The 14,609-nt window shown below is 36.6% G+C and overlaps 1 protein-coding gene across 7 annotated transcripts; it reads right to left on the reverse strand.

Moving 5' to 3' along the window:
• Positions 1 to 10: 10 nt before the first annotated feature.
• Positions 11 to 13,957, reverse strand: LOC129895319 (probable serine/threonine-protein kinase SIS8). 7 transcript variants are annotated; one of them, XM_055971019.1, is made up of 14 exons: positions 13,565 to 13,954; positions 12,772 to 13,360; positions 10,409 to 10,846; positions 8,659 to 8,762; positions 6,990 to 8,248; positions 6,853 to 6,893; positions 5,208 to 5,276; positions 3,692 to 3,792; positions 3,454 to 3,532; positions 3,253 to 3,351; positions 3,101 to 3,169; positions 1,792 to 1,841; positions 1,430 to 1,606; positions 11 to 462 (listed from the first exon to the last, which is right to left on the reverse strand). In XM_055971019.1, the coding sequence occupies exons 2-14, from the start codon at positions 13,273 to 13,275 to the stop codon at positions 336 to 338; spliced, it is 3,117 nt and encodes a 1,038-aa protein (XP_055826994.1). In that variant the 5' UTR covers positions 13,276 to 13,360; positions 13,565 to 13,954; the 3' UTR covers positions 11 to 335. The 7 variants fall into 7 exon arrangements, 4 of the variants coding, with proteins under 4 accessions (XP_055826994.1, XP_055826993.1, XP_055826997.1 ...); XM_055971018.1 differs by having other exon boundaries at positions 12,772 to 13,954; XM_055971022.1 differs by lacking the exon at positions 12,772 to 13,360 and having other exon boundaries at positions 13,565 to 13,952.
• Positions 13,958 to 14,609: the final 652 nt, after the last annotated feature.

A 14,609-nucleotide genomic window follows, 5' to 3' on the forward strand; every position in this document is an offset into this window, starting at 1 on the left:
TGCAACTGGATAATCAAGCATCTCAAAGTATTTGATGTTGAAGTATGGAAATATTCTCAATCTCTGTTAATTACAAAGTGATACCAAAAATGAATATACATAAGATAAGATGCACAATGTTGAGGACTGTGGGTTGACAACTGCCAAAACAAAAAAAGAAAAAGAATCACAACAATTGACTCAAAATGAAGTATAGGTTTGTTGACAGATCCTTTATGTCTTCCTTTAATTTCTGGTTAAACAAATATGAACCTGTCATCATTTCCAACAAAAGATAAAATTCCGTTTTCCCTTCTGTCCTAAACCTGTTGTGCTGCTTGATCATCCGCATTTCTTTATGACTGGCCCTTTTCTTGACCTCTGTTCACCAGTGGTCTTGGTACTTGTGAACTGGTTATAGGCTTTTGCAGTGGTTTCAAAGCAGCCATAATCTCAGCAAATGAAGGCCGTAACTTTGGATCTCTACACATTAAGCAGGAAAAGCAACAAAAAAAAAAAAAAAGATTTTTACATCAAGAAAACCAGAGAAAACCTTGTATCTACACACAAGCAGGTACTATATTTCGTCAATACTAATGGCATGGCTTTCATGCTGAGGTGCTTCGGCACTAAGTACTAACATCATCTACAAGTGACTCACTCCTTTTTTTCAATAACAATGGTGTCTAGGCCAGCTGGCATACACTTAATTCTCACGGGGTATTGGTTGCAAGCTCCACGAGCAAAGGTAGCGGATAACTTTGCCAATCAAGATTTAGACAGATGGAAAAAAATCACCTAATGTTTGTTTCTCTGCTGAGATTTGAACATTCTCCCATGGTTTTCACCCAAGTGACTCGCTCCATCTTTAACATTGCATGAAATTGTCATGGAAAGATATTAGGATGTTTAACTTAAAAAGTTTTGAAACAATAATCAAATTACTTAATTGTTCTCATATTCTAAGTTATACAACTACAACCACTTTGTCCGACTTAAAACTAAAACAAGGGACTTGAACCATCATTATCTCAAAGTACTGTTTTTTTAATCTCAAAGTACTAAAGTAGTAAACTCGGCTATACTGACGCTTTCAAGGGCAATGTACAACAATGACCAAGCAACCCTCACTCTTTTAACATGTATCATTGGGTAGATATTAACAGATGCACTAAATATTCAGGCACTGCCAGACCAACACTGTGAGGATCACCTAGGTGCCTTGATTACCACCAACAACCATATGAGATAAATATTCAGGCACTGCCAGACCAACACTGTGAGGATCACCTAGGTGCCTTGATTACCACCAACAACCATATGAGATAAACATTGATGGAAGTATTAACCAAAACCATTGGTTAGCCTGACAAGCTCTAAAGAAGTGGGTAAAAGACTATGGACGAAGCTCAATTAGGGGCATAATGACTGAAAGATAAATTGTTCTCACGTTTGCCAGCATTTTCTGATGATGTCTGCAATAGCAGGATCCATGTCATCTGGTATGTCAAGACGGCGATGCTGAAATCCAACTGCACCAACAACTTGCATGGGGTTCATTCCTCCCCATGGCTGCTGCAGAGTACAGAGCTCCCATAGTACGACACCAAAGCTATATACATCACATCTGTAAGGCATGAAATCATTGTACAACATCAACAACCATATACCAAAGGCGGTGAAGGAACTCATGGTTGAAATATGCCACCCTGGTATTTGTAGGATTGTTCTGATTCTTACGTTATATATTGCTTTCACTAATACATATTTATTCAGCACTTTGAATGGGGTAATATGGTTTTTAAGACATACTTCTCATCTGAAGGCTCATTTCTCAGCACTTCTGGGGCCATCCACTCAGCCTGAAAACAAAAGGTTGCAGCAGATTCGTAAGCCAGCAACAAGAAGAGTCAAATGTACTGCTCATGAAACTCTTGCAGGGATACATAAAGAACCATGATGAAGAAAATATGTTGTCTGTAGTATTTAGTTAGACCATATATATGTAATACATGAATAATGGAAATTCAGAGAAACTTCTCAAAAGCGACAGTTCCATTACCTAGTATTTTCTAATGTGAAAAAATTTCCCGTATACAAGTAGAAGCATACAACAGTTCATTACCTAGTATTACTAACAAAAAGTATATGTTTCTACAAGTGCTAATTTTCTACCCTTGAAACTGCAAGCATTTTGTGCATTACAGGGTTAACTACAAGAGCATCCAAGTTATTCCAAATAGCAAATCTCTGTGTTCAAAAATGAAAGATTCACTGAGCATCTGAATGAAGCAAGCATATTCCATTGTAACTGATAATTTCCACAAAATATCAGCAGAAAGGGAATATTTACACATGGTATTATGAGAAATGCAATACAGCACAGCTAGCATTAGATATAGAACTTATAAATTTTCTACCTTAATGAGTAAAGATCAGAAAACAACAGAAACTACTAAACTATATTAAACTATATTTTTGCATCTAGGTTTATGAGAACATATGATCGACGGTAGAAATACGCAAATAATTGTCATTTCGGAACTATCCCACCATATATTTCTAGTGACTTCCTTCAAAATTAATACATCAAAGAGAAGCAGTCCTACTTTTACAACAGTTCATCATGTGCACAGATAACAAGGTAAAACCTTTTTACAACTTCAAAACTAAGTTTTGATGATATGGGAAAGGGCTAAAATATGTACTTGGAAGCCTGGATACTCTGTTCAGATGAGGTAAACATGTCATACATTTAAATTTATTTTTGAACCATGGATCACAGCGACCACCTTTTTGAAGGAGAAACTTGGCAACGAAAACATCTCCAAAAGCCTGAATTGTTTTAAGACCAACAGCATGGAGCTATCTTCTACAAAAGGGCTGATATAAAATGATGTACAAAGATTAGCAGGTATGCATGACTGGAATATTACAAGTTCTATTAAGAAAGGCACCACAATGAAATAAAGTTGTGGGAACAAGAAGCACAGGAGAAGATTATCAAGCACAGGAGAATGTCAATACAACAGCGAAATGAATGTAGAAAATAAAGGAAAACAAAACGAAAAAGGAAGAAAGAAGCATGTTCTGAGTAATTGAATCAAATCCTCCTGCTTACCGTCCCAGCAGTTGATCTTGAAGAAAGGAAGGTGCTGTGCTTTATTTTCGATAACCCAAAATCACATACCTAGAGTCACAAATAGTTGTGTTAAATGGGAAGTTATTGTAAGATGCAGTACATTCACTAGGTTTCAGTCAAAGGAATTCCACCTTCACAACCCAGTTCTTATCCACAAGGAGATTTGGAGACTTCAAATCACGATGAACTATCACAGGAGTGCAATTGTGTAGATAGTTCATCCCTCGAGCCTGTTAGTTAAATAAATTACGCATAGCAGAAAGTCATTATGTAATGTAGAAGGTTTGAATCAATGGAAAAGTTAAAAAGAAGAAGAGAAAAGTGGAGCATACAGCATCAAGAGCCATCCTCAATCGTCTCCTTTCATCTAATTGATTGTTGGACCGATGAATTAATCTATACAAACTACCTCTGCAAACCAAAAATATAATTTGATTTCCAGCATTTGAATGGTTATACATCAAAGCCGCAAATATTTTATATATCCAAGCTTCAGAACAGCTACTTGGCAACTTCAAATTTCCTGGAGGACCAAAACTACGCAAACTAAATAACAGTATTTTGATGTACCTATGAAGAAACTCGGTAACAATTGAAAGGTTTGGAGGACGTGTAACAGCTCCCATGAACAGGACTACATTAGGATGCCGGAGTCTTTTCATGATCATCACCTTCCAAGGCAATATTAAGTTTGAATGAGATTACAATATTCCTTTATGCTAAATAACACACCAGATAAGAGCAATGACTACTGAATTTGTTAAGTGTAAGAAACAGATTACAAATGGATAAGTGTACAAAATAGATCTGCAACAACATTCAGAAAGAATATTCTACAAAGAGTAAAAAGTGAAGAATCTCAACTGGAAAGCTAAGAAATTTAGTAGAATCACTTAAGGCTCTGCATCATTTACAGTTTGAATCGGGAAAATTGATCAAAGAACTGAACTCAGTGGAGAAAACTTTCACCAACTTGTATGATAGAGGGGAACAGTTCAAAGAAAAGACGTCATTACTGTGAGCTTCTTACCAAGAGTTACAAATTAAGAAGAGCATTAAGGAGCTATTTAGAAGGACCACTAGCTGAATAAACAGTAAAACTTTTCATATAGCTTTTGATTTCTCTAAGTTCAATTATATAAGCAAGCAAGAAAGGGATCAATATGGAAAACAAAGTAATGAAAATTTCTCAATTTTCTGGAAGCTTGAAATTAATAAATCTTAACTCAGTAACAGAACAAGAATAGATCTGAGTAAAAGTTGATAGTAAGCCAGGAAATAAATTCACACCATTGAATATATTTACGAGATTATCAAACCACCCAAAGAGATGAAGGTGATTATCAGTTATATTGACTCAGAGTCAGTAATTATAAACCATGAAATGATGCCCAAGAGTTTTAATTGGAAGAATTCAACTCTATTTAAACGAACTTGCAGCATACTTCCCCATTTTGATGCTGGCTCAAGTCTAGCAATCCTTTTATTATTTCTCCATCAGTCAAATATATTTTTCTTTCACACAAAGATAAAGCATTCTATACAAAAAATTATAAGATGTAATTGCATAATTCTTTCTTTTGATATGGTAAAATCCATCAAAAAAAAAAAAACTTCCAGGAGCCCAGCAGTGGCCCTTTCCAACTTTGCTCCATTGGTGGCTCAATCCACCAACCTAATGATTGGAGGTGTAGGGTCTTTACCACTAGGCTATCCTTCCCTTATCCCATCATTTGTAATTGTACCTTACAAGCAAGCATTAATTTCTGCCAGTATTCTTCCTGGGCTATAGCGAGTTAGTGACTAGGGCATGCACTAAGCTAGATTTTTTATTCTTGGGTCAGTGGTACTAGGGCATGTATCCCCATTTTAATGTTCTTATTCCAGAATTTTTTTCCTTTGGCATTTATTCATATTAGCTTTTCAAATTCTTTTGAGAAGGTTTTTCAATAAAAAAAAATTGAAAAAAGAAAATTCATTCCGATGTTGAAAGATATCTGAGTGATAGTAATGCCATGAATTGTAATTTTTAAAACTTCCCTGAATAAACAAGGAAAAAGTCCTGTGTTGGACAAGAAAGGTATACCTCACTTTTAAATTCTTCAAGGGATTCACCAGTTAACTCTTGGTCTAGGAATTTCTTCACAGCGACTTCCTGAAAATAAGAAGGTTCCATCTACTTGTATCAGTTTAAGTTGATGACAATGATGAATGTTTGTAAGAGCAATGGATATTTCCCATTTATATTTGATGTAAGTGAAGAACGACTGAATAAGCTATATCACCGCTGACCCGCAATGTCTAAACAGTGCCAATGAATCCAGTCAGACACTTTTTCCTAAGAGGCATGGACATCCATATATATATATATATATATATATATATATATATATTAAAACTTTCAATAATGGTGGTCCAAAAAACTCTAATTCATAGTGGACACAGTTTCTTATTAGTTTGATTATTTATTTGTTTTGGTTAAATGACAAGTGTAAGAAGATTCAGTAACTTCAGAAAGTGCAATCTTCTCACTGAGTTATTATCTACGGCTTTTTGCTGAAATCTATGTTGAACCAACTTAAAACAGTCACGCATGTCCCTGGTATCCTAAATCCCATTGTTGAAGTGTGTGAACATCTCATCTAAAAGCTTAAGCTATTAGAGAGAGCACACTTATATTATTTAAGTGTATTCTCAACACGCCCCCTCACGTGCGGGCCTGATTTTTTTTTTCATGAGCCATGCATGTTAAAAATCATTTTTGATATGAGTGGCGATGAGATTCGATCTCAAGATCTCTGCCTGCTCAGTGCTGTCAAAAGCAAAAAGCACAAAAAAGCTGTAAGGTCCGTTGGGGCTTTAAGCGCAAAGCGCAAATAAAGCGTGGGCTTTAATGAAAAAAGACGCAAAGGGAAAAAAAGTACAAAATATATATGTTTAGTCCAAGACTAATAATTTATAAGCATGAATGACAAATAGATGAAAAAAGAAATTGAAAAATAATCACGATAAAGTGAAATATCAATTATTTAGTGTTGTCTCTTCAGAAGAGGTTCATTGGCAAGGAAAATTATGTCTTAGAACCTTGATGATGACACTGAAGCGTACAATAAGCGAAACGAAGCACTCAACACGTTTTGAGCCTCGCTTTAGGCTTAACCGCACCTTTGATAACACTGTGACTGCTCTAATACCACGTTGAAGCGTGTAACCATCTCATCTAAAAGCTTAAGCTATTAGAGAGAGCACACTTATATTATTTAATTGTATTCTCAACACCCATATCGGGTATAAGGGTTTATAAAGGTCTTTGAAAGCCTTTAAATACCCGATATGAGAAATTGCACATCTCCAACACCCATCACCCCAAGTGTGACAGAATACGTTTATCAAAGAATATGTGGATCCAACACAAAACCTCAAGTCAATGGGTGGAATACCCTAAGACCATTCTAAACTCTTTTACATTTTACCATTCTCAATAGGCCATTATAAAATCTTTTGGAGACTCTTCAAACTCCAAGAGTACACAAGTAAACTTGGCAGTCTTCAACAACTTCACTTTCAGATGCCCATATATATCATTACTCTCGAAGTTGAAGAAACAATTTGCATCTGACAATCGGATAATACAATATGTTCTAGCTTTCAACTTTGTAAAGAAAAAAGATGCAAAAGTTCTTACAGCAAAACCTGAAATGAAAAGAAGAGATCTAATTAGAAAAACTTACAGTTCCATGCCACTCTCCACGATAGACCTCCCCATAAGATCCTGCAATAGGAAGATTAGTGAAAATGTAAGATGACACGGATTTAACCTACTTCATCGATGCTTGTATGATTGGAAATATACAGTGCAGGTCAATACCAAGTCCGATACGCTCACCCAAGGTGATCTCCTCCCATGGAACCTCACAATCTGCGACATCATCAAGTGTCACATCAGATTTCACGCTATCATTACCGGTTGACCTATCTGATATTCTTTCACCCTCAGAATTCACCCCTAATGCTTCATGCACTTGATGACCGCTACCCCGTTGCTCAGGCACAGCAGCATCTGCATCTCTATCAACTCTTCCAGACTCTATTAAATTAAGGAAGAAAGCAGGACTATTTGGTAAAAGAGCAGATGTCTCCAAGTTTTCATATTGCTTAGCGACAGCAGCAGTTGTTGCTACCACTGCTGCAGCTGTGGCTGTCGCAGCAGCTGCAACAGGGAGATCAGCTTTTGAACCATATGTGGTCTTTGCTGCAGCAGCTACCATTGAAGACGCAACCACAGCTGCTGCAGCAGCTGCAGCTGCAGCAACGGGCATGTTTTTTGTGAATTTTGCTGCAGCCAGTTCAGAGTGTGGGGAAACATGCTGCCCACTAACCTCTCCACCATCCAGATGAGGATCAAATGGCCCACGGGGATTGACCTTGGACATGGCATAATAAGGCAAAGGAGGCAAGAAATTGTTACAATCTAGATCAACTTGACTCTTGATTTTCCCAACCTCATCCCTCCCCGGACTTTCCATATCCTCTGGTCTGGATTTTCCCTCCACAGGGGACTCATCTAATTGCTCTGAATAGACTTCAGTGAACAAATTTGGTGGTGCAACAACCCCACTTTCAAGTAAAACATCATGAAGTTTTTGAGCTAGCTGTGGATTTTCTTTAGCAGCATCAATCATGTACAGTGAGACATCCTTCGCTTTCATTCGCCGTACGGCTGGGGAGCTAACACCTTCAGTCCAGGAAGGAGATCTTGTATGCGAATAAGGAGATCTTCCATGCCCGGTCCTAGATGAAGTTTCCTGCCCTTGCTCCTTTACAGTATGAAGCTTTGTGAAGTCATCAGAGTTATTATTTCCTTTCTGCTTTTCCGAATTACCTGAAGAGGGAGACTCATTTCCTGCACTGCTTTCACCAAACCTGGATTTCCTCTCTTCCATTCCATACTCGGAATGATCTTCTGATGAACAAGCAACCCCACTACTAGAAGAACCCATATGAGAATCAACATCTTTGGAGGATGGACTGATGGAGAGGATGGATTCCCCATAGTCTCCCTGTGTTCCAGATGTATCAGAGGGAATAAGTGTGCCAGGGTCTGCCATCAAATCAACAATATATTCCCTGAAAAGGATATAACTTCGTAAGCGAAAGAGGCAACTTTGGGAGAGTAATTATATGCTTGAACATACTTTTCCACTAAGATGACTTCAAATTTATACTTCCAGCAAATAAAAACAGCAACAATCTAAGACAGTAAAAAGCTACAAATTATGAAAGAAATAGGAGAAACAGATTATATGTTTCAAATTGATCACCTTGCTGCTTTAAAGATGAGTTGTGTATTTAACTTGTCAAAAGAGATGTATTTTCAATAACCAAAGCAGATTTATCCAGCACTCTTCCTTGAAAATTTAACATATACCATGCTCATGGAAATGCTACCTGACTCTATACCAACTATGGTACAAAGAAATAGGAATCAGAAATGAAATTAGAAAATCTGACTAAGGAAGAAGACTAAGGGAAGGAACCTTCCATCTTCAAGCTTTACATAGTTCATTGCAACTTCATCTGAACCTGTGTATTCTTGCCCTTTTACTAATTGGCACGGAAGCCCCACACTATCAGCCAAAACCTGTACAAAATTTCAGAAGTACATCAAATCATAGCCAAAAGGAAAGCCCACAAGTTGACAATCAAGCCAAGAGATGAAGAACCAAACACAACAGTGATAGAAAATCACAGTAGAATGTAGATACATGAGAATCCAGCTTTACTAGTCCTCAGGTCCAAGCTACAGGAAGCAGCAAATAATTTTTTTGTTTGAAGAAAAATAATTTACATCCACCAGACATACCAGACATGTAAACAGACACAGACACAAACATACATACACACAGAGAGAGTAAGAGAGAAATATAGGATACGTTGTTTGAAGGAAATATTGGCTTTCTTTCTTAAGTAAGACACTTGTCGCCATTCTTTTTGCTTATAGAACAATATATTTTGTTTCACGGGAAATACATTGCTCAATAAGAAAAATATGACGAACAGTATCTAACTTAAGAAAGGCAAAGGCATAGAGATCTTAGCTTTCTTACTTAAGAAAGGAAAAGGCAAGGACAGAAAGAATCTTTTTTCTTAAAAGAAAAAATTAAAGAACTCTGCCTTGAACTTTTGGTACGATCTAATTCCTTTCATGTTTCTAGTTATTCTTTAACTCTTGAAAACATAAAATACTGCCTTTTTAGTTGCAAAAATGAGAAATACAATACAAAAAATACATTTTAACAAAAACGAAAAAAAATTGGCAGAATGTGCTAGCTTATGGGCGTTAACGGAATAAATTTAAAAACATGAATGTCTCCAATCACTTCTCAAGTCATTGTAGCTTAAAATACAGTTCAGCTGGATTATTTCTTGGCTCAATATTTTAATGACCACAGCAAAAGTTAATTTTAATCAAATCGGTAAGGAGACGAGGGGGATATTGTCAAATATTCCTAAGTCATAACAATTACATGGGACAAAGGAAAACATATGGGATATTCTCATGCATCAAACATATGAAAAGGCATGATGTTTGATATGAAAGGCTACTGACAAGTGACAAGGATATCATGCAGACACTTGCCATCGACTCCCCAGAAAAGATGGAGATACATCAATTATGCACAAAAAGTAGAAAGAATAGACGGATTGCTGAACAGAATGTAGGGACATCACTGATTCAACTCATATTTGATTAGGGCACAGCACACTTGCAATTGACATCTTATAAAGGATGGATATAAATCTGCATACAACAGCAGGAACAATGGATGTGGAATGCTGAACAGTATATGGAGACGACATACTGGATTTAACTAATGTGTGACTCAAGTACTTCAAAAAAATATTTGAGAAGCATCCAAATAAAACTGAACAAAACTCAACCAACAGCGTATCCAAGGTACACTGCTGCTGTTCTGCCTATATGAGTTCTTTTATATGAAGAATGTATGCCCTCTATCTACAAAACTAAACAGTTTTCTCTATGTGGATATGTAGTCTTTGCTTGATAAAAAAGGGGTATCATCACTGTCATGATCCAATTTTGAAAATAAATTATGCGTCATAAGTGAGATAAGGTAATTCAAACATCTCAAGATCATAGTCAACTACCACTCCTTCCTTGTGTCAGAATCAAATAATTAAGCATGAAACTACTGAATTTTACATATTTCTCATATATATACAAGTGTATTGTTAAAGGTTTTGAAGGTCAAAAAAGCTTAGTACCTTGAATAACAAGGCGCGATGACGAGCCAGTCCGACGGTCAAAGAACCCAGAGGCAAAACCATGCTCCCAAAAGTGGTCTTTAGATTCTGACTAAGGCTTCTCCATGCTATTAACATGCTGTCAGGATCACCAACTGGACCACCCATGTGTTCAGACACTAGCGTCGCAAGCTTCTGAACCAAATTGTTACCAGCAAAACCTATGGATTCTGACCTGACCTTGACAGCCATCTCTAGAGCTTTCTGTTCTAACTTCAACAGCTTAGAGTCTGCAGCTCTATTAACAAGGATGGCTTCCCAAGTGATCTGGTCCGCTACCGGTGTTCTTTGTAGATCGATAAGGGAGGGCATTTTTGAGGGATCGGACTCTATCAGGATCCCATACAGATCATAAAAGCCATCCAGGATCTTGTCATCAAAGCTTAGAGCATTGTAATTCTGAAAAGCATTCATAAATCTATAATATGAGATAATCATGTGTTAGAGAGGAACACAGAATAGAAATAGGAGTATTTTGTGCACAATAAGCATCATGGGTCGATCAAACAATAGAGCAAATAGTAGTCCACCAACCAATTTCTCCAAATGTCAGACAACTGAGCTTTCTATAAAATAATGTTCTCTTGGAAATTAATTTGACAAAAAATAGAAATAGAAACCTTGTGTTTGATAATTGGCAACTGGGAATCATCTGCAAAATGGACTTCATCGCTAAAAGCAGGGATAGTGCCTACCTTTCACCAGATTGTAGGTGGGGGTTTGACCAGATTTAAGGCTTCCCAACCCACCAAAATCGCAACATGGAAGTAAATGGAAATAACTCTTCAATGCATAACTGCGCTGCCCATCCAAATGACAAAAGAAAGTTTTGGTTCTTCTCTCTATTGAAATGTTCACTCATCCAGTTTGTAATAGTGTTTTTCCTAACTAATTGTAATTTGTCGTCCAGGATTATTAATAAGGGTTTACTTCTTTTTTGCTTCTAAATCAACGGCTTCTTTTTTTTTTATAACCAAGGAATCCTCGAGGCCAGTGGCACAAGTTTCAAAAAGCGGTGGACAATGGGTCAGCCCCTCTACACTTCTCCACTTAAATACAAAGCTTTGTCCACGGCAGGGTTCGAACCCATTACACATCATACATTACATTCTTACCACGAGACCAAAGTCCTGAGGGCACCTCTATATCAACGACACTGAAATAAGAAAATTAGAAAACTAGGACTGGAAGAGAACATGAAACGAAAATGAGAAGTAACCTCTCAACTCAGGTCATTTCCTTTCATCTACAGAGTGTGAGAAGACGAGCATGGTACATACTAGTCTTGTCGGGAAAATACAATATCCACTATAAGCACGTTTGTCACAAAAGATGAGTAGAAACTTCCCCTTACAATGACTTCTCCCCTTAATATATCCATCAAGCATGTGCATTATTTTTCTTTTACTTCTCATATTTTGCATGAACTTCACCACAGCATTTGGAGTCTTTTTATTTCAGTAACAATTTCTTTACAACGCCTTTAATTGATATAGCATCTCCCTTCATATTTCTTTTCGATAAAAGGATAACAGATCCATGTTTAACAAGGTCTTTACTACACCACATCAGAGCACACTATAACACGAGTATTCCATTGTCAAAGTGAGTTATTTTCCACTTAATGCCACTGAATGAACTTTCCTATGGATAATATCAACATCTTCATAGTTTTGTCATGAAAATTTTGAGATACAGTTATCTTGAAACCACATTCAATCTAGAAGAATGAAGACCAAAAAACTAAGCAATTGATTTGGCATTAGAAAGAGCAGAGCTAGGGTACCGGAAGGGGGAAATTACACTATATATAAGGTCAAATATATTTTTTTATGTATCTATAGTTGATGTTGACCCCCTTTGACTTCTTCGTATATTTACTTCTTTATATTTTGAATCCCTGGAACCACTGGTTCCACCACTGGGCATTAGGGTATGATCCAATAACCAACAGCTTGAGGAATGCCAAGTTCAATCAACAGCAACATAGTGACAACTATCGTTATCATTATTTTGACAACAATGGTACTATAAAGGCTGAATTTGCTTAACAGCAATTGCATATCAGAGACATGTTCCAGCATTGCGTAGCTGAAACCAACTGTTAACCAACCAAAACAATATAACAAACATGATCATCAACGCACAAAAAATTATCAAAAAATTCACTAGCATGCTCAATGCCTATCTTTTGGTAAAACTAGGTCCCAAGAAAACATACTCACCCAATTGATACACCTAATTGCCTATTAATGCCAAGACGGAAACAAGCTAAAGAAAAGCACTTTAAAAATCAACCAAACAACTAGATGAAACAAACTTACCCAATATCTATAAGCAACAATTTCAGCTGGAGTATTCTCCGGGGCACACGAGCCTAAACTTATCTGCTTAACAGCTTCAATCTGAACTGCCTCAGGGTCTTCCCTTGCACTCAACTCCAGAGCTAATTGTATTTGATATTCTTCCTCTATATCAGGCTCCCTCGAGTTGCTAGACTCCGAATCGCGCCTTACAGCATCTAAAGCAGCCTCTAAGCCACTGCTACTAGCAGAATCAGAAGGTTCCATTCTAATATTCCCTCTACTCACGTTTGAAGAAGATGGAGGACTAGGACTCTGACGATTGGTAACAGAATTCAACCATCCCGAAATAGCTGAAAAGGGCCTATTATTATTATTATTATTATTATTATCAGACCTAGAATTTGAATGTCTTTCAGACGACGAAACGCCACATAATCTCTTGATCTTAGCTGAAGACTTTGACCCTTCTGAATCCTCTGATTGACTGGACATATGAAGTTTCTTCAGAAAATTTTTCATCATGTCTTAAACTAAACCTCTGAACAGAGTGTTAAAGAAATGGAAAGAAGGCCCTAAACCTCTCCATTGTCGCACTCCAAGCATGAATCTTGATACACCAAAATCACAATAACAACAAGAATGGTCAGAATTTAAGTTTTTCCTTTTGATAAGGGCTTTCAGGTCAACATCCAAGAACTTGACAAATCAAAATAGTCATCACCATTAAAGTTTGTTTTATAGTAACCAGAACCCAGTCGGCAAATTCAAATCTTGAAACACAATTAAGAATCCAACCAGATAGAATACTCACATGTCAGGAAGACAATAATTCTGTCCACAGACAAAAATGAAACAGTGAAGAATCGGCAAAAGGTTGTTCTATTCTTAATTTAGCATAACAACAATACTAAAATCAAGAAAAGGGGAACAAAAATGCAAGAAAGGATGTTGGATTGCGTGAAGAGAGAGAAAGATTATAGCTTTTTACTGGTTATTACAAGAAGAATGACAAATTCTATACTCCTAGTCGTGTAGTAATTAAAAGCCAAAAGGGGACTTCTCTAAGTGGTTTGGGAAAAGGGAGAGGCCAAAAGACAGCAAAGACCAACCCAAGTGGGAGTCGGCACATATTAAAGAGAGATGACCCACATTGAAATTTTTGAGGGGCGCACACACAACTCTCTCTGTTTTGCCCGACTGGAATTGCCAATTCCAAGATGGAATACTAAAATAGTACAGTAAGCGACGTTAGACTTATAACTTCGATGGATTCATCGAAGCAATTTCTGGTATGCTTTGCACTTCACGACAACGCAATACACACATGAAACTCCAAAAATATTCACATAAATAATGAATCGAGATAAAAAAATATTAAGTAATTTCTTTTTATTACCTGACTTCCTCAGTTCCATTTTACTTGACTAGGATACTCTCTTTAAAGTAAATATTTATTAGGAGTTTACTTTATCAAACTAATCTTATTAATTATTCTTTTGAATATCTAAATGGAATATTCAAAAGCAATACATTTAATTGTCTGTGGTTGAATGGAAGAATAGTCAGTAGCTCCACTACTGGAACCGTCTCCTACTTTTAGCATTAATTAAAAATTAGATATAAGATCATCAACTTTTCTCACCTATTGCTTCTTAATTAAGGTATATCACTAAAATTTTATCAAAAATAATGTAAATAAATGTGTCTCCTACTTTTCATAATATGATGAAGAAGAAAGAGACAATGAAAATGACTTTAATATAAGAGGTGCTTTATTTTAATATTCTGTATGTATATTTATAATCGAAATTTAGAGACGACCTGTTGTTGGAGAGTAGTATTTATATGTATGTATA

This window comes from Solanum dulcamara, chromosome 7 (genome assembly GCF_947179165.1).
Source record: "Solanum dulcamara chromosome 7, daSolDulc1.2, whole genome shotgun sequence".
Taxonomy (NCBI): Eukaryota; Viridiplantae; Streptophyta; class Magnoliopsida; order Solanales; family Solanaceae; genus Solanum; species Solanum dulcamara.

Excerpts from the sequence above, each read along its gene's own strand:
- LOC129895319 (XM_055971019.1), bottom strand. The coding sequence starts at position 13,275 with ATGATGAAAAATTTTCTGAAGAAACTTCATATGTCCAGTCAATCAGAG. Across the intron at positions 10,847-12,771 it reads TTGTTGCTTATAGATATTGG|AATTACAATGCTCTAAGCTT; the intron begins GTAAGTTTGTTT and ends AATGCTTTTCAG. Across the intron at positions 3,352-3,453 it reads TGAGGATGGCTCTTGATGCT|GCTCGAGGGATGAACTATCT; the intron begins GTATGCTCCACT and ends TTTAACTAACAG.